Source organism: Bufo bufo, chromosome 7 (genome assembly GCF_905171765.1).
Source record: "Bufo bufo chromosome 7, aBufBuf1.1, whole genome shotgun sequence".
Classification (NCBI taxonomy): Eukaryota; Metazoa; Chordata; class Amphibia; order Anura; family Bufonidae; genus Bufo; species Bufo bufo.
This window is the reverse complement of record NC_053395.1, coordinates 38726397-38753202: the sequence shown is the minus strand read 5'-3', so window position 1 is coordinate 38753202 and position 26806 is coordinate 38726397. Positions and strand designations below refer to the sequence as shown.

The window sequence follows — 26806 nt, the reverse complement described above, 5'->3', positions numbered from 1 at the left end:
GCTTACCACAATTATTTTTGGGGGACATTATGTTTACACTATTAGTGTAAGGGGCACTATTTGCTGGGCGCAGTTATTTTAGGGCACTGTGTGCCAATAATTATTGATGGGCACTATCTGCATGGTACTAGTATTATCAGGGGGTTTATCTGTTTCTGCAGTACAGTATTGGGGAGCACAGCGGCACAGTATTGGGGGAAGATGGGAGGATGATGGAAAAGTAGTAAACTAAGATTTTGTTTGTCAAACTGCAGAGACGAGAAATGGCTGAAAAATGGTGGTCTGGTGTGAAAGGAGAAGATGAGGAAAGAGAAAATCTACATCAAAGAAACGTCACTGGATGTAAGAGGTACAGTACAGACCAAAAGTTTGGACACACCTTCTTATTCAAAGAGTTTTCTTTATTTTCATGACTATGAAGGCATCAAAACTATGAATTAACACATGTGGAATTATATACATAACAAACAAGTGTGAAACAACTGAAAATATGTAATATTCTAGGTTCTTCAAAGTAGCCACCTTTTGCTTTGATTACTGCTTTGCACACTCTTGGCATTCTCTTGATGAGCTTCAAGAGGTAGTCCCTGAAATGGTCTTCCAACAATCTTGAAGGAGTTCCCAGAGATGCTTAGCACTTGATGGCCCTTTTGCCTTCACTCTGCGGTCCAGCTCACCCCAAACCATCTCGATTGGGTTCAGGTCCGGTGACTGTGGAGGCCAGGTCATCTGGCGCAGCACCCCATTACTCTCCTTCATGGTCAAATAGCCCTTACTTTCAAAGTTTTCCCAATTTTTCGGCTGACTGACTGACCTTCATTTCTTAAAGTAATGATGGCCACTCGTTTTTCTTTACTTAGCTGCTTTTTTCTTGCCATAATACAAATTCTAACAGTTTATTCAGTAGGACTATCAGCTGTGTATCCACCTGACTTCTCCTCAACGCCACTGATGGTCCCAACCCCATTTATAAGGCAAGAAATCCCACTTATTAAACCTGACAGGGCACACCTGTGAAGTGAAAACCATTTCAGGGGACTACCTCTTGAAGCTCATCAAGAGAATGCCAAGAGTGTGCAAAGCAGTAATCAAAGCAAAAGGTGGCTACTTTGAAGAACCTAGAATATGACATATTTTCAGTTGTTTCACACTTGTTTGTTATGTATATCATTCCACATGTGTTAATTCATAGTTTTGATGCCTTCAGTGTGAATCTACAATTTTCATAGTCATGAAAATAAAGAAAACTCTTTGAATGAGAAGGTGTGTCCAAACTTTTGGTCTGTACTCTATGTGGCACTGTATTACCCTGTATGTAGGGGTGGATGGAGGGGTTAGTAGTACAGTACTATCTGCACATTGTAAAAAAAAATAGAAGGGACACTATAGTCACCAGAACCACAACAGCTAAATGTAGTAGTTCTGGTGTCTCTGCAAGCTTTTAATGTAAACACTGCCTTTTCAGAAAAAAAAAGACAGTATTTACATTACTGCCAAGGAACTCCTCTAGTTGCCACTCATCATTGTTAAAGTTTACTAATCTACGAGGTGTGTGGCTTTTTGTGTGTGTGTGTGTGTTGTGGTGGAGGGCGTGATCGCATGCTAGGGTGTGGGAAGGCGGGATCCAGGGGGCCTAAGTAAATTCTTGCCCAGGGTCCAATCAATATTAAAGACGGCCCTGAATATATTATTAAAAAAGACATCCGCAGGCATCCCCACCAACAACAGGCACAGTGCATCCGTTTAGCCCGGAGTGCTCCTTTAAGGGTAAATACATAAAACAAAATACAGAGGTTAATATACGGAATTACTCACTGGCAGTCGGAAGCTGCTGGCTTGTAATAAAATGCTGGCACTTTAGACTCAAACTTTGCTTGCGCTACTTTGTTTCCCAGGCATGACATGTACTGAAAAAAAATATTTAAAAAAAATGAAAGAAATAGGAAATTTTTGCAGCAGCTAAAAAAAAAAAAAAAAAATTCAAGGTCAAAGGCAACAATTCAGTATACAGGCTCATGAACACGACCCTATTTCTCTTCAATACATTATCCATTTTTAAACCGATAGCACACTGCGCCATAGAATTCATTGAAGCCATGCACACATCCCTTTTTTTCCCACGGATCCGTGTGCCCGATCTGGGTATCCCACTGCAGGTCCTAATCTGTTTTTTAAGAATCCATTGTTTGCAGATCGAAAAACGAACACAGTCGTGTGCATGAGGTCTTCGTGACCTAGAACTGATGCTATCCTCAGCAGTTTTTATGATTCGCTGTCTTAAAGGGGTTATCCATGATGAATACAGACCCCCCCAGAGTAGCTGATCCTCTCCCTGCAGGGCTGAAATCAACATCCATTGACGGAGTGACACGTGAGGGGCCTGTGATTGGCTGCAGCGGTGACCTCCTCCCGATGCATCACGACGAGTGGTCGCGTGAAGCAAGGGGAGCAGGACACACGTCCTTCTGTCGACTTATGCTGATTTCAGCACCGCAGGGAGAAAAACAGCCGGCCCGAGAGCGACAGAGATGGAACCCCAGGGATCAGGTAATTATGATCAGCACCTCGTATCGGCCACTCTGGGAGGTCTGTATTAAAGGGGTTTTCCAACTTGCTGACAAATGTTGAGGGGGGTGGGTGAGTTGTCATAAAATAATGAAGGAAGGTGTACTTGCCAGTTACATCCCCACCGTTCCAGCGCTGCTGCTCCGGTCCTCATTTCCAATCTGAGTTCACTTGGCTACAGCAGCAAAGTATCCATAAATCCACAATGAGGCTGCAGCCAATCACCAGCCTAAGTGGTCAGGTGGTCACCGCTGCAGCAAAGAAAACACAGACCCGCGGGAAAAACCAGGGTGGCAAGCCCGAACCAAAATGAACCCTGCACATTGCCAGGTTCATCCCCAGTAACACCCAACCGAGAGTAAGTAAATGACAACCGTGGCCAGTACAACTACATCACTCGTGGGGCGACAGAATTTGGGGCAGTAAAAAAATATAAAAAAAAATAAAAAGGGCATAGGTGGGCTTAGGTTCCAATATCACATTGGGCCCCAAAGGTCTTGAAAAAAAATAAAATTAAAAAACATTTGGAGCGAATCAATCACCACTAGAGTTAAAGGGGTCGTCTCACTTCAGCAAATGGCATTTATCATATAGAGAAAGTGAATACAAGGCACTTGCTAATGTATTGTGATTGTCCATATTGTCTCCTTTGTTGGCTTGATTTATTTTTCCATCACCTTTATATACTGCTCGCCTCCAGGGTTTACGACCACACTGCAATCCAGCCGCGGTGGTCGTTCTTGCACACTATAGGAAAAAGCGTGGGAGTGCACACAGGCACCTCGTATCTGTGCTGCAGCTGAGGCCGTAACCCTTGGATTTGAGCAGTGTAAAATGCAATGGAAAAATTAATGAAGCCAGCGAAGGACGCAATATGGAGAATAACAATACATTAGGAAGTGCTTTGCATTAATTTGTCTACATGACAAATGCCATTGGCTGAAGTGAGACAACCCCTTTAATTTCTTTGATTAAAAGCCTATTTCAGTTTATTGATGATAAATGGGTTGACCCTTGACAATAATTTCCTTTGATGGGCCCAAGGAACTCCAGTCTGACATTGCCCAGAAATGATGACGTGCTGCTCCCATCCACGTGATGGCCTCTAATGTACTTAGAAACAGCTGACATCAAGAATCAAATAAGTCGATATTATGAGAGATAGGTGTCAATGTGTACGTCTGGCAGCCACTTATCTCACCCCCTTATTAAGGCAACATGGCTGTTCAGCTAAATGTGTATTTAGTTTTGATTTGCACAAGAAAAACTATTCCAAGCCCTGAGAACTGAGGCGTCTGCTGCCATGCTGTACCATCTATGCCCGGGCTCACACACCCACACAACATGAAATATAACTATATAAAGCTCCATTGGTAATACACTGACCGAAACTTTCTATAAGAAACGCAATGCCATAATGCATCTCCCGGTTAATCTGAGATCTACAGATCTGTAAACACTTTACATTGTTACTTGAAAAGTCTCCGATGACTGGCCTCTAACGTATATAGGCACAGCTGACATTAAAAAAAATCGGACAAGTTGAGATTATGTGGGATAAGAGTCAACGTGTACGTCTGACAGCCAACAGACAACATGGCTAAATATGTATCTTGGACAAGAAAAATCTATTCCAAGCCCTGCGAACCAAGGCCTCTTCTGCCATGCTGTACCGTCTATGCCCGAGCTCACACACCCGCACATCAGATATAAAAACTATATAAAGCCCAACTGGTAATACACTGACCAAACCTTTCTATAAGAACGCAGCGCCATAATGCATCTCCCGGAGTTCTACAGTTCTGCAAACACTTTACATCGTCTCCTGTGACAGCTTAGGCCGATGACTGGCCTCTAACGTATACAAGCACAGATGACATCAAGAATCGGACAAGTTGAGATTATGGGAGATGGGCGTCAATGTATATGTCTGGCAGCCACTTATCTCACCCCGTCACTAAGACAACATGGCTAAATGTGTATATTTGAATTGGACAAGAAAAATTGATTCCAAGCCCTGCGAACCAAGGCCTCTTCTGCCGTGCTGTACCGTCTATGCCCGAGCTCACACACCCGCACAACATCAGATATAAAAACTATATAAAGCCAAACTGGTAATATAAGAACGCAGCGCCATAATGCATCTCCTGGTTCATCTGAGGGCTACAGATCTGCAAACACTTCACACTGTTACATGAAAAGTCTCCTGTGGCTGCGTCTTAAGAATGATCAAATAGCTGAAAGGAGGACTTTTTCCTTCCTCGCGCTCCGCACAAGGCAGGCAGAGGTGTCGGATCAGTCGTGCAACCATTTCTTGAGAAACGCATCAAAAAGTCATCGCCTGTCGAGATTTCACAGAGGCTTTTAGACATTGTAGATGTTATCATTAAGCAGCGCAGTGTGAAGGCGTCTCGGGCACGGACGGGATAAATGATACGCAGGGAAAGGATCTGCTTACTGTCAAGCTGCTTCTGAAACTGCCTCTAGATGTTATCGTAATGAGGTTTAGTGCTGATCTACAGTGAACATGTTAGATATACACGTCGGTCAGGCCTGCAGATGTGGGGGAAAAGAAGGATCCGACGTTTTGGACTTCGGTCTCTTGGTTCTTGTGGGAGATGCCAGACCCTTGGCTTATTTCCCCATTGAGAAAATGCTGAGTGTGCATGTTTATGGTGGAGTCAGGAGAAATGGGTGAGGTTCAGACGACTCTATTTCAGGCTCTGTCCACATCTGCGCTGAAAGCTTGTGGATAACATCATCATTGCCAGTAAATAGAACAGTACGCAGCACTCATTTTTCCAGTGAAATGATAGACCCCATGACGGAACCGACGGACTCCAATATAAGTGGAAGGCATCCACTGGGATCCGTCACAGCTTGAATAGGATCCTATGACGGAACACAAAAATAAAATTCCTAACGCAGATGTGAGACCAACCATAGGTCACTTTCGCATTGTCAGTATTTTGCATCAGAGTTTGTGCAGGAGCGGGTCCAAAATACAGAAGAGGTCCAAGTAGTTCCATTCAAATGTTTGGTTCTCCCATGATTGGGATAAATCCGATACCATACAGTACATGGCAACCTCTTTCTAACAAAGCTAGAACCAGCCCTGTACCTCACATGGATCCAGAGATGTCCTCACTCATTGCTCTGTTAGATATATTTCTGCGGGAAGCTGAGGGGACATGTCCTTTCTGCTGCAGCTCTCTTCCCATCACAGCTCAGGGGTCATGTCCTTTCTCAGTAAGTGTGTAATTTTTGCTGCAGTTCTCGCTCTGTAACTGTCACAGGTACAGCAGGTAGGACGGGTGACAGTTGAATCATGGAACTAAGCAGGTGCGACCACCTCAGCGAGGTGGCCAGAGAAATAAGGAGAAGAGAAAACTGCAGGTGGCGCTATGCAAATTACTTTTATTGAATAAATTAGTAACTATCCGAAAATTTTAATTACATGCAGTTACAAAAGTATTTGCATCCAATGTACAATATTTCTTTGGGCCAACCCATTTAAAGGGGTATTCCCTCTTGGACATTGAGGGCCAATCGCAAGGATATGCCCCCAATGTCTGATAGGTGCAGGTCACACCTCTGAAACGGAGCCCGCAAAGTCCCAGGGGTAGCAGCTGCCCTCCATTCATTCCTATGGGAGCGCCGAAAATAGCCAAGCACTGGGTTAAGCTATTTCCGTAAGCCCCATAGTAGTGAATGGAGTGGTGGTCACGCTTGCGCAGTGCACTTCCCGTTCATTTCTATGGGACATACGAAACGTTTCGGAACTCTTATAGGAATGAATGGAGGGCAGCGGCGCATGCGGGCTCGATTTTAAGTATAGGTGACCCTCACCTATCAGACATTGGGGCATATCCTAGCGACTGGCCCCTAATGTCAGAGGAGAGCCATGCGAATCCCATAAAAATTATTCCCTATAAAGGGGTTGTCCGGGTTCAGAGCTGAACCCGGACTTATCCCCATTTTTACCCAGGTAGCCCCCCCTGACTTGAGCATCTGAGCAGTTCATGCTCCGATGCTCTCCTTTGCCCTGTGCTGAGTTCCGGTGACGTACCGAGCTCTCCTTAGGGCTGCCAGGCGGAGACTTCCACTCAGCAGTGAGCCCGGTGACGTCACGGCACTGATGGACGGGCTTTAGCGCTGCCCTATCCTGTAAAACGGCTAGGGCAGCTCTAAAGCCGGCCCATCAAAGCCGGTGACGGCACCGAACACACTGCTGGGCGGAAGCCTCCGCCTGGTAGTGTGTTATTGTAAATAAAAGAGCCCTCGCCCTGCGCGATCCTGCGCAGGGCAAGGGAGAGCATCGGAGCATGAAATGCTCCGATGCCAACATCAGGGGGGCTGCCTGGGTATTGGTAAGCCCTTTAAATTCACTCACAAGCAATAAAAAATAAATAAATCATGGATTCACATTAAAAAGTTTTCCTACCTCAATCTGTACATCATCCCATGGGTCCAAGCGGACAGATTTCACTCGGCTGATCTGAGGGATATTGCGGTGAATTCCGGAGCAGTTCAGGCAAATGAATACCCCAATAGTGTACGACGCCCAGTCTGGATCTGTGGAGGTGACAACAGACAGACATTCCCTATTACAGAAGGGTCAAGAATACGGTAACATTTACATGTTCTTAAAGGGCAGCTCTACTCCAAATGTATAATCCCCCTATTGCTTTGTTAATTGGTATACATTTGATCAGGTTTTATAGGCATATATTGCACTAATGGTTATACAATAATAAGCGTCAACCACCCTCCTTTTCAATGGACGAGTGCTTGTCACAACCCCAACCTTTAATGAATATTAATATCATCACGTTTTGTCTTGATATAGATACAAGCATAGAGGAGCATGTTCCAGGGCCCCTTTAAGCATTGCAAAATGAAATACAGTTTATACGGCACATTTGGTAGATAATAACAGCTCCTCAACCTACTAAAAAAAGACTATCAGCTGACATTTTCTCGAGCATATGGATTCTAAATCCACCTACTCAAAAAAAATTAAGATGCAAACTTTCAAAGAAGATGAACTGTGCAGTTTACGCCTTCAGACGGTGTAGATGAACAGGACACATGGCTGCCCATTGCTCCAACCTTAGCTTTCGGCACCTGTCTTATTACACTAGATGACATCCTGGTGGAGCATATATGGTGGACATCTGACCCAGTGAGAGATCAGCCATGTATCAATAAGGGCCCATTCAGATGACCGTATGTGGAGCCATTCATTTCAAAGGGGCCGCAAAAGATGAGCACAAGAATAGGCATTTCTATTATAGTTCCACAATTTGCGGACCGCACAAGGGCCGGTATCCGTGTTTTGCAGATCCGTAATTTGCGGAACGCAAAACACTATGGTCGTGTAAATGTACAGTAGCCTAAGTCAGCTAAAATAGCAAAAAAATAAAAAATACTGTTCACCCTGATAAAAAACAGATTCTCCCTAAATAAAAAAATATCTGATTAATAATACCTAACTAAGGTCCGTCAGCACCTATATTATTACACCAAGTGACATCCATGTAGAGCATACTTTGTGTTATAGTATATATGGTAGACATCTGGCCTAGCGAGAAATGTGCGGACTGTCAATAAATTCAGCTATAATAGCAATAACTTTATTAATACTGGGAAAAATGATTAATAATACCTGACTAAAAAATCTGATAAATGATGCCCGATTAAAAATCTCATTTAGGGCTCTTTCACACGAGCGGATGCCGTGCGTGGAATCCACTGCGTGAGAGAGAGCCAAGCCCCGCTCCGGACAGCAGAGACACGGAGCAGTAACATGATTGATAACGCTCCGTGCCTCTCTGTGATCTTTTTACTACAAAATCCCAGTGAGATAAAGTTGTCACTGTGATTTTGTAGTAAAAAGGTCACAGAGAGGCACAGAGCGTTATCAGTCATGTTACTGCTCCGTGTCTCTGCTGTCCGGAGCGGGGCTTGGCTCTCTCTCACGCAGTGGATTCCACGCACGGCATCCGCTCGTGTGAAAGAGCCCTAATAATACCTGACTAAAAATGGCAATAAGGCCTCATGCACACGACCGTTGTTGTGTTCCGTTCCGCAAAATGGGGTTCCGTTGTTCCGTGATCCGTTTCCGTGTGTCTTCCTTTATTTTTGGAGGACCACCAGACATAAAGGAAAGTAAAAAAAAGTCTAAGTCAAGTTTGCCATGCAAATGATAGGGAAAAAACTGATGCAGACGACAATCTTGTGTGCCTCCGCATTTTTTCACGGTCCCATTGACTTGAATGGGTCCGCGAACCGTTTTCCGTGAAAAAAATAGGACAGGTTATATTTTTTTGACGGACTGGAACCACGGATCACGGACGCGGATGACAAATGGTGCATTAGCCGAGTTTTCAACGGACCCATTGAAAGTCAATGGGTCCGCAGAAAATCACGAAAAACGGAACAACGGACACGGAATAAAACAACGGTCGTGTGCATGAGGCCTAAAGGGGTTATCATGGGAAAGATATTGATGACTTATCCTGATTTAAAAATTTGATTAATATGGGTCACGGCTATGCTTTCAGCAGCGCCGATGCCTTCTCAAACAACTGATCGGCGGGGGTCCCCGGGTGTCAGACCCCCACCGATCCGATACTGATGACCTATCCCGAGGACAGATCATCAGTATCAAAATGTTGGAAAACCTTTTTAAGCTCTCTCATACACTGTCTTAGTGACATGCCTGAGGTCAAGATGTTTGGTCCCTGGCTGGAATCCCAACTAAACATGCGTCACACGTAATTATAGCTCATGTAATCCATCTCTGAACAGATATGACGTCTGAACCGATCAAAGTGAATGCAGTCAATGCAGCGGGCAAGACACCAATCTCCGCCTGTACCTGCTTATCATAGCTTAGTTTAATAGTCATTCTAAACTAAGTTATTCCACCTAATGAGAGTTTAACAGATAAACCTAGGGAATCGAAATGGCATTTTCAGGAGTTGCGGCAAAAAAAATAAAAATAAATGACCACAACACGTTTAATAAACCCTAAGAGTAGGGTCACAAGTAGCTGCCACTGATCTTCTTTCTGGAACAACAATTGTTTTGATATATGGGTTATGGTGGCCAGGGGTCAGGAGATCAGAGATAAGAGCTACGCATGAGCCATCAGATGATGGGATGCAAAGAAAATAGAACGTGACAGCTTGCAGACAGACTGATTTTTAACCCCTGTATCTCAAAAACGGCTGAATATTTTAATATTTTAAAGACCAACTGAAAAAATGATTTTTAGCCCAATATGGGTAAAATGCAATCATAAAAAAGCCCCTGAAGGTGTATATTGACTAATTTGACTTTAATCAGGCCTATACCGATTCATACAAGGCAAAGGTGTAACTAAAGTAGGGGCGTGGGGCTGTGCCCCAGTCAGGGCCTGGGGCAGTAAACTGAATACCCCAGGTGAAGGAAAGCCTAGCTACTACTCTGCTTACACATAACCTGGCCACTCACTATATAATATAGCAGGGGGTCAGCAAACTCTGGCCCTCCAGCTGTTGTGAAACTACAACTCCCACCGTGCACACAAGCTTAGTTGTTCTCCTAACTCCCATAGAAGTGAAGGCAGCATGCTGGGAGTTGTATTTTTACAACTGCACGAGTGCCGGAGGTTGCTGACCCCTATCATCGGGTTTGCAATTTTCCAAGATAAGTTGCCGAAACGCTCTTACAACGTGAACGCATTCTGCTAAAACGTGCGATTTTATGGCTGCACTTCTTAAGTAGGACATAACAGATTCTTCGGCAGATTTGCGGCTAATTTAATGCCTTCCCCGGCAGCAGACGGATGGATTGTCTGATGCTCAATAACACAAACGCCTTAAAAGCAGCAAATGTGCTCGTAACTTGTCTTTACATATTAAATCTGCAAAATGCCAATTCATCCCCAAGAGGAAAGTGTGTAAAACAGATAAATCGCCGGCTTCAGAATTTCCTTCCTTTGATCTACATATGATTTACTTAGGATCAAGCCTGGAAAAAAAAACAAAGAAAGGTGCAGCTCCACTGATTATACCCTAATCCCCTTAGAAATTAAGATTTGCCGGGGATTCTGGAGAATTTAATGTGACATATTAATGCGCCTACCGTTACTGATCTGCATTTCTTTCACTCGAAACGTTATTCATAGTGACAGGTTAAACGCGTAGATCAATAAGATTAAAATGACTCTAAGAACAGTTTCATTCCTCCTTAAAGGGGGTTTTAAGGTACAGATAAGCCCCCCACTGATCAGCCAAATGAAGGGGCCAATGCCCTTCAATGTTTATCCAGACACATTGGCCCCCCCCATACATGCAACTGTGCCCGATACTGCAGCTCTGCTCCATTCTTTGGCCCGCTGACAGGTCATTGATGTCAATGGGGGACTATGTAATGCTTCATTTTCCCAGTGGGGGTGCTGCAGAAAAAAAATGCAAGATGTCCCTGCAGATTGCATGTGATTTCTGGCGTCAACGTGTGCTCATCTTACCTTCATGGGACCCTTCTATCAAAAAAGGTAATGACTAAAGCGGTCAACCTCAAGCAGTTCTGGATAGGATAGCCTGGAGGGGTTAAATGCTAGGCCTAACCAAATAAAAATACACAACCAGCAGAAAACTCTAAGCATCATCTTCAAGATCAGTGAGAAGATCGATGAGCTGGAATCCACCGTAATCAATGTGCAATGTCAAGATCATGACTCCATCAAGCGGTGGAAGGATGATGGATCCTCAGACATTAAGATTATAAAGTATGGCGATTTGTCTCCAGTAAACACGTGAAATTGTGTTGCAGACATAAAAGTCAATAGTGTTGGAGAGATAAAAGTGATGCAGTGATATCTGGGGCCTGAAGGTAATTTGCTTGCGCTCATATTATAGCAGAGTAGTCACCAGGAACTTCCTCTCTCAATGTGCATGGTATAAATGAGTCTTCCAAAGAAGCATTTGCCTGCAAGGAATACATTTGGTGGCCAAATGGGATAAACTGAACGACGACATGCTTAACATCCCTCGTGTCCTGAGCCATTAGCGTTGTCAAATCATATCCCGAGCTGCTTGATCAGGGAAGCCACCCGTTTACTGCATACGTGTAGGAGCGGTAATGCTGTCTACAGCTTAAGATGCCTGCTTAGAGACTCTCCTTAAAGTGTTGCCTCCTGAAGACAACTTCCATCCTAATGCCCTACTAGAGCATATGGACGCTCCAGAGGAGTACCGCCTTGGACAGCCCTATGATTCAGAGCGGAAAGCCAAAAATGAGACAACCTCTTTAAAAGGATTTTCCGAGAAAACCCATTTAATGTTACAGCTGAAAAATGCACAACTGCAAAAGTATGCAATATTCATAGACCAATAAATATTATACAGGACCCTGTGGAAGCAGGGAACTGGATCAAAGTTATATATTTGGTGGAGCTGTCCAGTTATGAAATTTAGCTGGTATAAAATTGTCTGTCTATGCCCAATGATACTTGTCAACAGTTCGTAGACTATCCAAATGGACCACAAAAAGGGTGGGGTTTATGCATGGTCAATTTGCATCAAAGGGGTATTCTGAGGTTTTTTAACTGATGACCTATCCCCTGGATAGGCCAACAGTATCTGATCGGTGGTGGTCAACACCCGGGACTCCTGCTGGTAAGCTGATAGAAAAGGCATCGGCACTCCCTACTGGTGCCTTTTCAAACAGCTGATCGGCAGGGGTCCCAAACACTCCTGTATCCTCTCATGAAATAGCATTCAATTCCAAGACTATGGAGATCATCTCAACCTTCTTACACGCTCCTAGTGGGCTGGCTTTCTGCATGGAGGACATAATATGCCCTCTACCTACAGGTTTACTGAATCAACAGGTTTCCCGATATGGCTGATGACAAGCATTCTGGAATGAGGCACTGGTGCCAAGACAATGTCCTCCATCCCCATTTTTCCCTCCAGTTCTTAACCCATGTGTGCTTTTTTTCTCTTCTTTCCTTTTCATCTCTAGCCACTGAAGTCTAATTGTGGAAGATGCATTTTATTTGTTTTTTATGGGGCAGATTCTGGGAACAGATCCCCCCCCCACCTCAACAAATGTTAGGAGATTTATGGTTTAACCCATGACTATGTATGTTCTGAAGAGCCATCATGCATCATTCACGGCAATTATTTTGAGCATTTGTTGCTGTAAAAGCAAACATGATGGTGTAGAAGACCTTCTAACCCCACAACGCTACATGGTAGTCATGCTAGGGACTAGCGAACATGGCATCAATGCACCATGAGGGAGATTTATCAAAACTGGTACAAAGAAAAACTGACTCGCCCATAGCAACCAATTAGATCGATCCTCTCATTTTCCAAAAGGTGCTCTGAAAACTCAAAGGGGGAATCTGGGCACCTAAGCCAGTTTTGATAAATTTCTCCCTATGTTTCCGAGTCCAGACCATTGAGAAAAGACATCTATTTTCATTTTAGCGTCAGAATTAGGCTCTGTTCACCCTTTTCAAATGGGTTCAAACAGATCTTGAGGGATCCATTTTTGATGGCAAGATGGCTGCTCCAAATAGATGGTGAGGAAACTCTAACCAGCAACTTGGGTCAAGCATCAAGGTTGAAGATGGTCTAGACCTGCAAACCTTCTAACGATACTGTGAACAAAACAAGCTTAGTGTTGCGCCAATGCGGGCGATAACTACATGTTGTAGCTTATACCAGTTGCCAACATCATTTAGTTTCTCTACTGGAGGAAGAAGATCCATAATTCGCCTTGATAATTGCTTTTACATCGATCTGCTAACAAAGACATAAAAACCGTCAAGATTTTCCATTTCTGCACTGGATGGCGGGTTTGTGAGAGGCTCAAGTAACAAATAACAGTATCGTTGATAATAAAATGAGCTGCGGCTTTCACTTGTCCTCTATCAACCCATACAAAGAATAGCTGGTACTGGTGCAGGACAAACAACAATGCTCAATACAAAACTTCCCATAAAGGAAATCTATGGTGTCCGGGGCTTCTAAACAATCATCTATTCCTGTATTTCTGGCTCGATTTGTGCCCAAGAACTGGTGTATATCCAGATTTATTATGTGCTTTAGATACATTTTGCGCTTCACTAGAAAACTATTTAGGTTAAAGCGGTCTTCTGAGACTTTTTTATTTACTGGTGACCTATTCTTTACAGTGCCTTGAAAAAGTATTCATATACCTTGAACTTTTACATGTTACACCCACAAATTTTAATGTGTTTTATTGGGATTTTACGTGATAGACCAACACAAAGTAGCAAGTATCTGTGAAGTGAAAAGATATATGGTTTTCTACATTTTTTATAAACAAAAATCTTAAAAGCGTGGGGTGCATTTGTATTCAATACTTTGTAGGACCAAGTTTCGATGCAATTACAGCTGCAAGTCTTTTAGGGTATGTCTCTACCAGCTTTGCACATACATAGAGAGGCTAAAATTGTTGGCCATTCTTCTTTGCAAAATAGCTGAAGCCCCGTCAGACTGGATGGGGTTGCTTTTAAGTAAGAATATATTTAAGGTTGTGGGGGTCCGCCTCCCGAGGCCTGCACTGATCAGCGGTTTGAGAAGGTAGTAGTGCCGCAGCCTTCTCTCAGCTTACCAAGCGCAGCGTCATACATTGTATAGCGGCTGATCAGCGAGGGTCCTGGGTGTTGGGCCCCCACCAATCACATACTGATGACCTATCCAAGGAAAAGTGTCTCATGTCCCTATTACACTTGCAGATGATCGGGTCGATTATCGGGAATTAACATTCATACAAATGCTGATTCTGATTTATTGGCCTACGCGCCCGATCATCCAACAACACTCATTTGTTTGATCTCCTCTTTCAAGTGGCACCAAAAATTGTTTGTTACACACTCAACATCCTGTGCAAACAGAGCATGTGCTGCAGAAAATATGCAAATTAAATGGGGGTGAACGATCATAGTAACGATCATTCATTGCCTACTTTGTTTCAGGCCTTTAAACGATCGACAATAAACTTGTACGTCATCAATTGGCACTCGGTCAGGGCGGTATCTGCCCCATTTAAAAGGATCCTAGCAAGTCTAGCACAATAATTGTCCAGATTATCGTTCCGGAAAATCTACCTGTGTGTAACTGTAATGCCGATCACCGGATGAACGAGTGATGGGCTCGTTCATCGGGTGATCCTGTCGTTCATGCAGGTACCACCGATCATAGTTTCTGGGCAGCAGATCGTGTGGACTAAACAGTGATCTGCTGCTCGGAAACCATGAATCTGTACGAGGACGAGGGATCGATTAATGCATGGTCTCCTTCACTGAACGAGCAGCCAACTGTCGGGAAGGAACGCTTCCTTCCCGACAATCGGCTGCAGAATCGTCCCATGTAAATCCACCTTAACACAGCGTGCACGGTTGTGATAAATGTGGCGCCTCTTCTCCCTGCCTGGTCTAGTTTTAAGCTGTCTAAATATAGGACAGTAATAATACATAATTTCCTACATATTTTTTGAAGTGTGGGATGAAATCGAAGCATTTGAAGAAACCCACGTATTCATTAGTGAAACATACAACCTCCATGCTGATGTTAACCCTGACTGGTTTCGGACCTAGGAATTCAATACATCCAGATAAGGCCTCATGCACACGACCGTTGTGTGCATCCGTGGCCGTTGTTCCGTTTTCCGTGATTTTCTGCGGACCCACTGACTTTCAATGGGTCCGTTGAAAACTTGGAAAATGCACCGTTGTTCATCCGCGGCCGTGATCCGTGTTTCCTGTCCGTCCAAAAAATATGACCTGTCCTATTTTTTTGACGGACAACGGTTCATGGACCCATTCAAGTCAATGGGTCCGTGAAAAAACACGGATGCACACAAGATTGGCATCCGCGTCCGTGATCCGTGGCCGTAGGCTACCTTCACACAGACGGATCGCAGATCCGTCTGCATAAAAGCTTTTTCTATTCTAACACAGAGGCGTTCCCATAGTGATGGGGACGCTTCAAGTTAGAATATACTAAGAACTGTGTACATGACTGCCCCCTGCTGCCTGGCAACACCCGATCTCTTACAGGGGGCTGTGATCCGCACAATTAACCCCTCAGGTGCCACACCTAAGGGGTTAATTGTGCGTATCATAGCCCCCTGTAAGAGATCAGGTGCTGCCAGGCAGGAGGGGGCACACCCCCCTCCCTCCCCAGTTTTAAATTCATTGGTGGCCAGTGTGCCCCCCCTCCCTCCCTCCCCTGTATTACATTCATTGGTGGCAAGTGCGGCCCCCCCCTCCCTCCCCTGTATTACTGTACATTCATTGGTGGCCAGTGGGTCCCCCCTCCCCTGTATTACTGTACATTCATTGATGGCCAGTGGGCCCCCCCTCCCTCCCCTGTATTACTGTACATTCATTGGTGGCCAGTGCGGCCCCCCCTCCCTCCCCCTACTAATTAAAATCCCCCCCCCTAATCATTGGTGGCAGCGGAGAGTTCCGATCGGAGTCCCAGTTTAATCGCTGGGGCTCCGATCGGTAACCATGGCAACCAGGACGCTACTGCAGTCCTGGTTGCCATGGTTACTTAGCAATTTTAGAAGCATTATACTTACCTGCGATGTCTGTGACCGGCCGGGCGCTCCTCCTACTGGTAAGTGACAGGTCTGTGCTATAGGCAATGCGCCGCACAGACCTTTCACTTACCAGTAGGAGGAGCGCCCGGCCGGTCACAGACAGCGAAGGTAAGTATAATGCTTCTAAAATTGCTAAGTAACCATGGCAACCAGGACTGCAGTAGCGTCCTGGTTGCCATGGTTACCGATCGGAGTCCCAGGGATTAAACTGGGACTCCGATCGGAACTCTCCGCTGCCACCAATGATGGGGGGGGGGATTTTAATTAGGAGGGGGAGGGAGGGGGGGCCCACTGGCCACCAATGAATGTACAGTAATACAGGGGAGGGAGGGGGGCCCACTGGCCACCAATGAATGTACAGTAATACAGGGGAAGGGAGGGGGGCCGCACTGGCCACCAATGAGTTAAATACAGGGGAGGGAGGGAGGGGGGGCACACTGGCCACCAATGAATTTAAAACTGGGGAGGGAGAGGGGTGTGCCCCCTCCTGCCTGGCAGCACCTGATCTCTTACAGGGGGCTATGATACGCACAATTAACCCCTCAGGTGCGGCACCTGAGGGGTTAATTGTGCGGATCACAGCCCCCTGTAAGAGATCGGGTGCTGCCAGACAGCAGGGGGCAGTCATGTACACAGTTCGTAGTATATTCTAACTTGAAGCGTTCCCATCACTATGGGAAGGCCTCTGTGTTAGAATATACTGTCGGATATGAGTTTTCACGATCTAACTCAAATACGATGGTATATTCTAACATAGAGGCGTTCCCATGGTAATGGGGACGCTTCAAGTTAAAATATACCATCGGATTGGAGAAAACTCCGATCCGATGGTATAATAGGGACTCCTGACTTTACATTGAAAGTCAATGGGGGACGGATCCGTTTGCAATTGCACTATATTGTGTCAACGTCAAACAGATCCGTCCCCATTGACTTGCATTGTAAATCAGGACTGATCCGTTTGGCTCCGCACGGCCAGGCGGACACCAAAACGACTTTTTCCTTCATGTCCGTGGATTCCTCCAAAAATCAAGGAAGACCCACGGAAGAAAAAACGGACAAGGATCACGGACCTACGGACCCCGTTTTTGCGGACCGCAAAAAAAATGGTCGTGTGCATAAGGCCTAAGACTCTGTTCACACTTTCTGTCAGGGGTTCCAGTATTTTTTTTTAAAGCAGAATAGTGCACTCTGCAATGCTGTTTTTGCTATCGAAAATACCAGAACCCTTACGGGCGGCTATTCCTGATTGTAGCCCAGGGCTATAGTCCTGCAGGAACGTGTGGGAACGGCGTTCCAGCACTTTTTTCATAGCAGGAACGCAGTTCCCTTTCAGGGCCGTCTTTAACGCCGGGCAAAAGGACCAGGAAGCAGTGAGGGCTTTGTACTCACCGCTTCCTGGTCCTCGGCTGTCGGCTGTGCAGGGCTGCGCGCAGGCATGAGGACTGAGGCACTCTGTGACATCACGCTGTGCGCAGCCTTCACAGCACAGCTGACAGCAGGAGCGGCGAACAAGGAGCAGGAAAGGGTAAGTGTTTATTTTATTTTATATTTTATGAGGCTGATGGAGAGGCACTGACTGGGGGCTGATGGAGAGGCACTGGGGGCTGGTGAGAGGCACTGGGGGCTGATGGAGAGGTACTGAGGGCTGGTGAGAGGGACTGAGGGCTGGTGAGAGGGACTGGGGGCTGATGGAGAGGCACTGGGGGCTGGTGAGAGGCACTGGGGGCTGGTGAGAGGCACTGGGGGCTGATGGAGAGGCACTGGGGGCTGATGGAGAGGCACTGGGGGTTGATAGAAAGGCACTGGGGGCTGATGGAGAGGCACTGGGGGCTGGTGGAGAGGCACTGGGGGCTGGTGAGAAGCACTGGGGGCTGATGGAGAGGCACTGGGGGCTGATGGAGAGGCTACTGGGGGCTGCTATGAGGCTACTGGGGGCTGCTATGAGGCATGGGGCTCTTATCTGAGGTCTGATTGGGGGTCATTCATATTTGGGTCTGAGCTGAGGTGTTATCTGAGGTCTTATTGGGGTCTTATTAACATTGGGGATATTATTGGGGCTGTTAGCTGAAGTCTGATTAACATTGGGGGTCTAATTGCTGGTCTGACTTGAGGTGCAATGAAAAATATTTTTTTCTTATTGTCCCCCTCTAAAACCTAGGTGCATCTTATAGGGCGAAAAATACGGTACTTGCTCGCTCCTCCCCCCGACCTCCCCTGCCCTTTGCGTACGCCGCTCGCTGTGACGTCACGCGGAGGCACTGCAACGCTAGGGTGAGCCCCAGTCTCCTTCCTGAACTACAGAGCGGTGACCTGGAGCAGCTTGGAGAAAAAAGGCCTCCCAGTCTCCATACTCCTTCTGCCTGGCCAAGCCTGCCAGTACCTCTGAGGACAAGCCAGCCCCCTGAGTCTTCAGAACTGTAAGTAAATTATATATAAGGGGAGCTTATAATATGAAAGAGACGAATTACGCCTGAACAGACATATACCGCAAATTCCAGTTTTTGTTTACGTTTTGTTTTGATCACAACATGTACATTTGGCTCAGTCCTTAAGGGGTTAAAACCAGTCACTTAAGGGTGGCAAGCAGAATCACAAACCATATGTAATTAAGGACACAACTTCTGGAATAAAAGGGAATAATGACGGAATAAATGTTGCACTGAATTTTACGCGAAATATATATATATATATATATATATATATAATTTATTTTTATTTTTTGGGGGGGGGGGGGGGGGGGGGGAGAATCGGGTTGCAGTGGATCTTGGGTGAGTACCCACACTTTTTTTGCCCAGGACTTGACCCCTGATGTAGCCGATTGGCAAAACCAGACACAGACCACGGACAAGAGTGGCGTTGTTCCTGGAAAGCGGCAGCCATGTTTCTTCCAGTTTCATCCAACCAATTTAACAAAGAAAAATGTTTGCATGTAATTCGCAAAAAAATAAACCCTTACACAAAGACATTAGGCAATCCCGAAGCGTGCCGTTATACTTTTATAGCGTCTATAAAACTTTTGTGTCTAATTATCTGCGACGCTAGAGTCTGAAAACACCTACTAAAGGGTTAATGTGTGTTGAAAGCTTCACAATTCCAGGCAACAATTCAGGAAACTCTTTGACAATATCTATTGATGTAGAAACACTACACAATAGAAGCGGGTGTCTATATTCACAGCACACTGCTGCGGTGACAAACCCGCCTGATTCCCACTGGTGGGACCCGGAGCGGGTGCTGTGCAAGGCAGGAAACGCGCCGCTCTCTAAGAATGCCAAGTGAATTGTTGCATTCAGAGACCGGGCAGGATGAACATTGGGTCTCAAGGGGAAAAAAAGTAAATGAAAAAGACATTCAGCATAGAGGCTGTCGGGGCATGCTAGGAGTTGTAGGTTTGAAAGGGCCAGAGGCTAACAGGTTAAAGGGTTATACCCATCTCAGACGCTGATAGCATATCGTTGGACAAGGCATCAATATCAAAAGAGGTCCAACCTCTGGGACCCGCTACTATCTCCAGAACGAGGGTGAGCTGTGAACGCTGGTGCCTTATCAAACAGATGATCGGCGGATCCCCACCGATCAGATACTCATGACCTATCCAGAGAACAGGTCATCAGGAAAAATATCTCAGAAACGGTTCTTGGCACTGCCCTGGAATATCGCCTGTGGCCACGAGGAGGCCCTGGGCATCGGCCCACCAGGAAGTTTCTCTGTAGGGTCTATGGCCAGTCCACCCGTGAGTAGCAGCGAGCTATAAGGCTGGGCCAACATGGCGACTTTTGGCTGCGACACACGCACGCGACCAAAGATTGCAGTGTAGGCCTACATACCTCGCAAGTAATCACAGTTTACGCATGTGAACGGGGTCCAGTTGCTACTCACAAGTTGCCATATTCATAACACGACGGTCCAAGAAATCCAACCTTGCCGGTTTTCTTGCGACTGTTGAGTAATGATCACGGCACCTTGCAACCCTGTGATGTGGCTAAAGACGTCCGGTAGCCCCATCCTCATTATGGCCATCCATGGTACATTGATTGTATTACAAGGCTGTGTTCATCGCGTACATACGTGTTTTTTGTAGCTGGGTCATACATTTTCTCATCGTTACTGAATGGGTTAAGACATGGGATTTTTAAGAAAGTAAATTCTTTGCTTTGCTGGGTTCTCATTCCAGAAAGGTTGACTTGTTCCTGTGACCCAGCGCAGTGTAGACAGGGCCCTGGAGGGTTCTGACCAGTCAGCTGTAAAGCACTGAAGCATCTCTCATAGTGACAGCAGTCCACGAGCAGGACCAGAGAAGAAGGAGGCAGAAAACCTACGGCAAGAAGCAGCTGCTATGTCTGTGTGTCTGTCAACGGTCCGTGAGGCAGCTGCAGACGGTGACGCAGGGTGGCACCAAGACAGTACCAATTAATTCGCTATACGTCTTGTCATGGTATGCGCGCTATGGCCACGCCTTAAAGGAGTATACCCCTCTATTTAAGGCTACTTTTACATCAGCATTTTTGCTGTCCGGTTTTGAGATCTGGTATGGGATCTCAAAACCACTGCAAAACGCTTCCGTTATAATAATACAATCGGCTGCATCTGTTCAGAACGGATCTGGTTGTATTATAATCAAAAAAGAAGAAACTGGATCCGGCGCTAAAACCACTGTAAGTCTATGGGCGCCAGATCTGTTTTTTTCGTATCCGAAAATACCGGGTCTAGCACTATTGACTTGCATGGTTTTTGGTGCTGCATCCGGCTTCTTCAATTTCCCACACCGCACACAAAAAAATGCTGCTTGCAGCGGATTTGTGTCCGGCGTGGGAACGCAACAAACCGGAACGGAATGCATTCTGGTGCACTCCGTTCCGGTTTGTTCAGTTTTGTCCCCATTGACGATGAATGGGGACAAACCTGAAGCGTTGTGCTGCGGTTTTGAAAACCTGTGCCGAATCTCAAAACCGGACAACACAATGAAGATGTGAAAGTTGCTTAAAATGAATCAGAAATAAATCAGCAGGCAAAGATCTCATGATTATGCCGTAAATGTGTGAATGAAGTGGGAATGAATACATCTGCAATCATTTTGAAATGAGGCAACTTTGCAAACAGCCTTGAATCGTCCTATGCAGTCCTATGTGTCTCCATGGTTACAGACTACAAACAAATCCTGTGTGGTCTGATCGCGCATTCCATCAGTCTCCTGGTAACCTAGCGGGCTGATGATAAACTATTAGGCCAAGTTCATATCACCATTTAGCTTTCCGTTCTTCTGATCCGTCAGAAGAAGAGAAAAGAAAAACGGATCCCGTTGCTTCAGTTGTCATTCGTTTGAGACATTCCCGTCATGCATGTTTGCAGGACTTTTTTCCCATCTAAAAAAACGGATCTCAGATGAAAATGTCTCAAACGCATGAAAACTGAAGCAACTGGATCATTTTATTTTATTTTTTTACAGGATTCTGTTGTTTTTTCCCCCCTCTCTACTTCTGACGGATCAGAAGAACAGAAAGCTAAACAGTGATGTGAACTCAGCCTTAAAGGGTTTTTCCAAGCTTCCGATATGGATGACCTATCCCGATCGATGGAGGTGTCAGGTGTTGATCTTTTAACGATTGGAAATTTAATGACCTATCCTGAGTATAGGTCATCAATATCAGGAGCCTAAAGAGCCCCTTTAACCCCTTCCCGACCAGCGCCGTAATAGTACGGTGCTGCGGGAAGTGACTTCCCGACCAGCGCCGTAGTACTACGGCGCGCTGATCCTGCGGGTGTGGGAACTGCGCCCGCCCGATCAGCTCCAGGGGACCGGCTGCTCCCGTTAGCCGGACCCTTACTGTATGCGGCGGCGGCATCGGTGAAAACCATTCTAGCAAAATCTGCCTCCAAAATCCATATGGCGCTCCTTTCCTTCTGACCATTGCCATGTGCCCATAGAGCATTTTACCACCACATATGGGGTATTCCTGTAAACTGCAGAATCAGAGTAATGCATATTGAGGTTTAGTTTGCTGTTGACCCTTGCTGTGTCGCAAGAAAAAATTGATTAACATTAAAAATCTGCATAAAAAATGCCAGACATATGGGGAACAATGACTAATAACTATTTTATGAGGCATTCCTATCGGTCTTAAAAGTAGAGAAATTCAAATTTAGAAAATTATGATTTTTTAAAAAATTTTTGGTAAATTTGGGATTTTTTAATGAATAAAGGAAAAATATATTGACTCAAATTTAGCATTGTCGTGAAGTACAATGTGTCACGAGAAAACAGTCTTAGAATGGCTTGGAGAAGTAAAAGTGTTCCAAAGTTATTACCACATTAAGTGACATGTCGGATTTGCAAAAAAATGGCCTGGGCAGGAAGTTGAAAACTGGCCCGGGGTAGAAAGGGTTAAACACTTTTTTTTTTTTTTTTCTAATGACAGGGCTGTGACTAATTCTCACTTGTAATCGAATTCTCCGCCAATCAGCCTAAAAGTGGTCCCAATGTTGTAGGTGGGTCCAAATTGACAGAAGGTGGGACAACACAAGTAGACAAGGCCAATACAAGTTGGCAGGGTCAGTAATACCATAGTGTTGCACAGAATACCATCCCACAGAACCAAATATCACAGTGCAGCACAAAATACCTCCCCAGAAGCCGTCCCTCTGTGGTGGTCATCAACAGCTACCATGTTCTGTTCTCCTCCTTCTCCAGTTGTCTCTAAGGTATGGAGCAGGAGGCTTGGGAGGTGAGATGTGGGACACAGCAACAAGCCAGCCCTACATTTAGCATGCTGCATAGACTTCCTCTAATAATGAGATCTTTATATAGTGCCCCCAGAAGTATGTACCCAGCCAGCGACAGTGAGGTGGGGGGAGTCAGGTGGCCCTATGGGCATCAAACCACTGGGAACATTTCCCGTAGGGACTATGGCCAGTCCACCCCTGCCCAAGGCTCATGTGGTGCAACTGCAGCACCTCCTATAGCTAGATCCCGTGGACATTATTTCACAAGTCTATGGTCAAACTTCCGTTTCATGGAGTTTTTTTTTATTTTTAATATGTTCTATTTTTAGATAAATTAAGAAAGCTTTGTCATACCGAGGAAAATGAGGAATTCCAGATTTAATGAATACTATGACTCATACATCTTGTCAGCAGTCACTGTGCCCTCCAGGAACGTTTAATACATACAACGAATAGTCTAGGTTTATCGGTCAAAGCTGAGTCGTCACCAGCTTCCCATCTTCTGTAAGGTCTGACAAATTACGATGAACCTTTGTGGTGCTGCATGATATTATATGTAAAAAGGTCTCGGGGCATTAATGATATCAAGATACAAGTACAAAAACGTCACCCGGCCAAACAAGAGAATTCAGACAAAAGGAGTCGATCAGTTTGCAGTGACCGTACATGTGCTTTTTAGTGTAGTACTGTTGAAGCGCACTACATGGACCAGCAGGAGTCATAAAGAGTGAATGTGGTAAACCAATGAATAAACTAAATCTCATTTCGTGGATGACAAACAGATGATTCATTCAAACAACTTATTTTGATAGTACAAAAATCTGATTAATACTCCTTGCCCTTTCTACAAATTCCAAGTGACATTTGAACTTCAAGTTCAAGACCTAAGAATTGTGTGACAAAGCTATAAGGGTCCTGGGCTCACAGGCATGGAGCACAAAATGGGCAGCTACCACTTTGTGTGACATATTATTACTGTGTGGGGACACAAAGGACGACACTATTACTTCGGGGGCACAGAGGGGCTTTTGCAGCAGAGCCCATGAGCCTTTAGCTATGCCCATGGACAGAGTGGTTGGTAGGTTAAGTGCTGCATTAACAGCCCCATATAAAAGTCGTTTTTAGGCAACATATCCCTAGAAACCAGTCAATAGAAAGAGAGAGAACAGCCCTGGTGTAGATCAAAGACGCCATATGAACAGAGAAAGATGGGGACACAAAAAGTCATTTTGTGTTTTTGCATTGTCCCTCATGGGGCAAATATGCTTGTGAAGGGGTATGCAATGCCGCTAGCACTGAGAATAATGTAATATTTTGCCTGTCCCCACCTTCTTTGGTGTCGACATACGGGGGCCCCAGGAGCGGGAAAAAACAAAAAAAATCAGGGGTTACTGTATCCTGTAACGAGAATAGTTCCACCTTAAAAGAAAAGTTGATGCATCATGATACACATTCTGCAATATGGAGATCTAATTACGCCTTTATGGATTAAAGCCATCTGGATTGGATCTGTAGACCTGGATGTCACTGGGCCTAGAGGCTGACACGACTTCGCTGCTGTTCTCCACTGAACTCTTCTGTGATCCCTGGCTGCTCCTTAGCTAGCAGCCTCTTCAGATTTTCTATGTCAAGTTTGCCTTCCAAACACTACGGACTTCTGAAATCACTGCATCTAACGGCCTGTTGGTAGAGGATGCACATGGACGTAAGGACCCCGTGCTGTCGACCGCCAATAGCGCTCCACAATGCATGGGCACTGCCCGTGTGCACTCCATTTTTTTTCGGATGAGGACTCATTGACTTAAATGGGTCCACGATCCGCAAGGTACGGCCAAAGATAGAACATGTTCTATCTTTTTTTTTAGTGTGGAGGCACGGAGCTGGAAGCTTTACGAAGCGTTTCTGTAGGCTTTCAATCCATGCCTCCTCTCCGCGAAAAATATCTTCGGTCATATCTTGCGGATTGCGGACCTATTTAAGTCAATGGGTCTGCATCCGCACCATGGAGTGCACAGGCCTGTGACCATATACTGCAGACTGGCCGTTAGGGGCCCTTACGTTCATGTGTATGAGCCCATGAAGGGATTTTCCCGTTTTTGATTTCCGAAAAATACTAACATTTTCCAATATACTTTCCGTCTCAATTTCAAGATCTCTGATTGGTGCCATTCAACAGGAACCTTCAGTGTTTTACTTACTGTAGATACTCCGTTCTGGTCATGGGATGAACTTTTGATAAGTATGCAAATCAAACATTAAGTGCACTGAGGATGTGCACCAGCCACTCGGTGCAACCTTGCTCCTCTTACTTCCTCTGCCAGCCGCTCCCTCTGCTTGATTGAAATGGCCAGGCTAGATGACTAGGCAGGAACCTAGCCACATCAATAAATGAGAGGGAGGGGCTGGCAGAGAGTGTAGGAGGAGCGAGGGTGCACAGAGTGGCTTGGGCCCGCCCTCAGTGCACTTAACTGCCTATGGATTGAAAGTACTTTTTCTCCAGAATGAAGCAACGGACTGCTACATGAAAGGTATCATCACATTCAGCTGAGCTAGCCCTACAAGCAGTGTCGGACTGGGGTGCCTAGGGCCCACCAGTAAAATTTATTTTGGGGGCCCACTCTACGGATACATTTCAAATATAATAAATAATCTAACAAGTTTTTTATATGAAAATAGGCTGGTTGAGGTGCTGTACATTGAATATATGTATGTAGTGCAGTAAGTCTACTGTGTTATGTACCACTTCTGCAGGGGGTGGGAGACTAGGGGCCCACCTTGCTAAGGGGCCTACCGGGGGATTCCCCTGTACCCCTGTGGGCCAGTCCGAGCCTGCCTACAAGACAATGACAGTACATTTCCTGGTGACAGGCTCCCCTTAAATCTTTGTCTATTGTCACGGGGTTCCGAAGGTGCACTCGGTCCCCCATTGTGTTTGACCTCATTCCCAGGGCGGCTTTGCTGGCTGGGTGGCTCCCTGCTCCTAGTCTGCCTTGAGCGCCGAGCTGATCACTCGGTGCTCGACTGGTTGGCCTGTCGGTCATGTGACGCTGGCCACGTCACATGACCCTCACTCCCCACTATAAATACAGGCAGCCTGCTGGCCACAGGTTGCCTGTTAATTTCTAGGTTCCTGGCTATTTGTTGGACTACTGAATATTTACCTGATCCTGTTCCCTGACGATCCTCTGCCTGCTCCTCCTGTACTGCGAATCCATCCTGGTATTGTGACCTCGGCTCCCACCTGACTACTCTCTTAGGACTCCTCTTGTACTTCGCTACTCTCCTGGTATTTGACCCCGGCTTCTCCTGACCATTCTTTGCTTAATCCGTTGTACTGCGTAGCTCTCTTGGTTCTGACCCTGTCCATTCATGTTCCGTATTTTGTCTTGTCTGTCTTCCCTGCACATATCCTAAGTTAGGGACTGCCGTCCAGTTGTCCCCTGTCATCAGGACTCGTGAGGCAAGTAGGCAGGGCCAGGGGTGAGGGTGGAGCGCAGTGGTCACTACCCTTCCCCCTGTGTGTGTGGACGTGACCGTTACATCTATGCAGGAGATCTGTATCAGAAAAATTGATCCCACAATTTTATAAAGATACATTTAGACACTTTTTTTTTTTTACCTATTTAGAGTTTAAAAAAACATATTGAAAAAAAGACATTCACTCCCCCCCCCCTCCTAAAATCCTACTTCTACCTAAGTATAGGTTTGTGTAGTAAATCCTTGAGTATAGGAACAATCATGATGGTCTCCTTCCTTTTCTACCATCTGTGCATGTCAGCTAACTTTTACGCTCACACCTCCGTTTTCTTGACAGGTTAAACAACAAGATAGTTGTAAGCGCCATTTTAATTAACAGATCCATCCGTGCCAAAACAGCACTAAC

At 45.5% G+C, this 26806-nt stretch overlaps 1 protein-coding gene across 1 annotated transcript in view; it reads right to left on the bottom strand.

Moving 5' to 3' along the window:
* ADAP1 (ArfGAP with dual PH domains 1) overlaps nucleotides 1-26806 on the bottom strand; it is a 125840-nt gene that overhangs the window by 73632 nt on the left and 25402 nt on the right. The window contains 2 exon segments of the mRNA XM_040440686.1: nucleotides 1816-1907; nucleotides 7010-7140. Of these exon segments, the coding sequence (XP_040296620.1) occupies nucleotides 1816-1907; nucleotides 7010-7140 (223 nt within the window).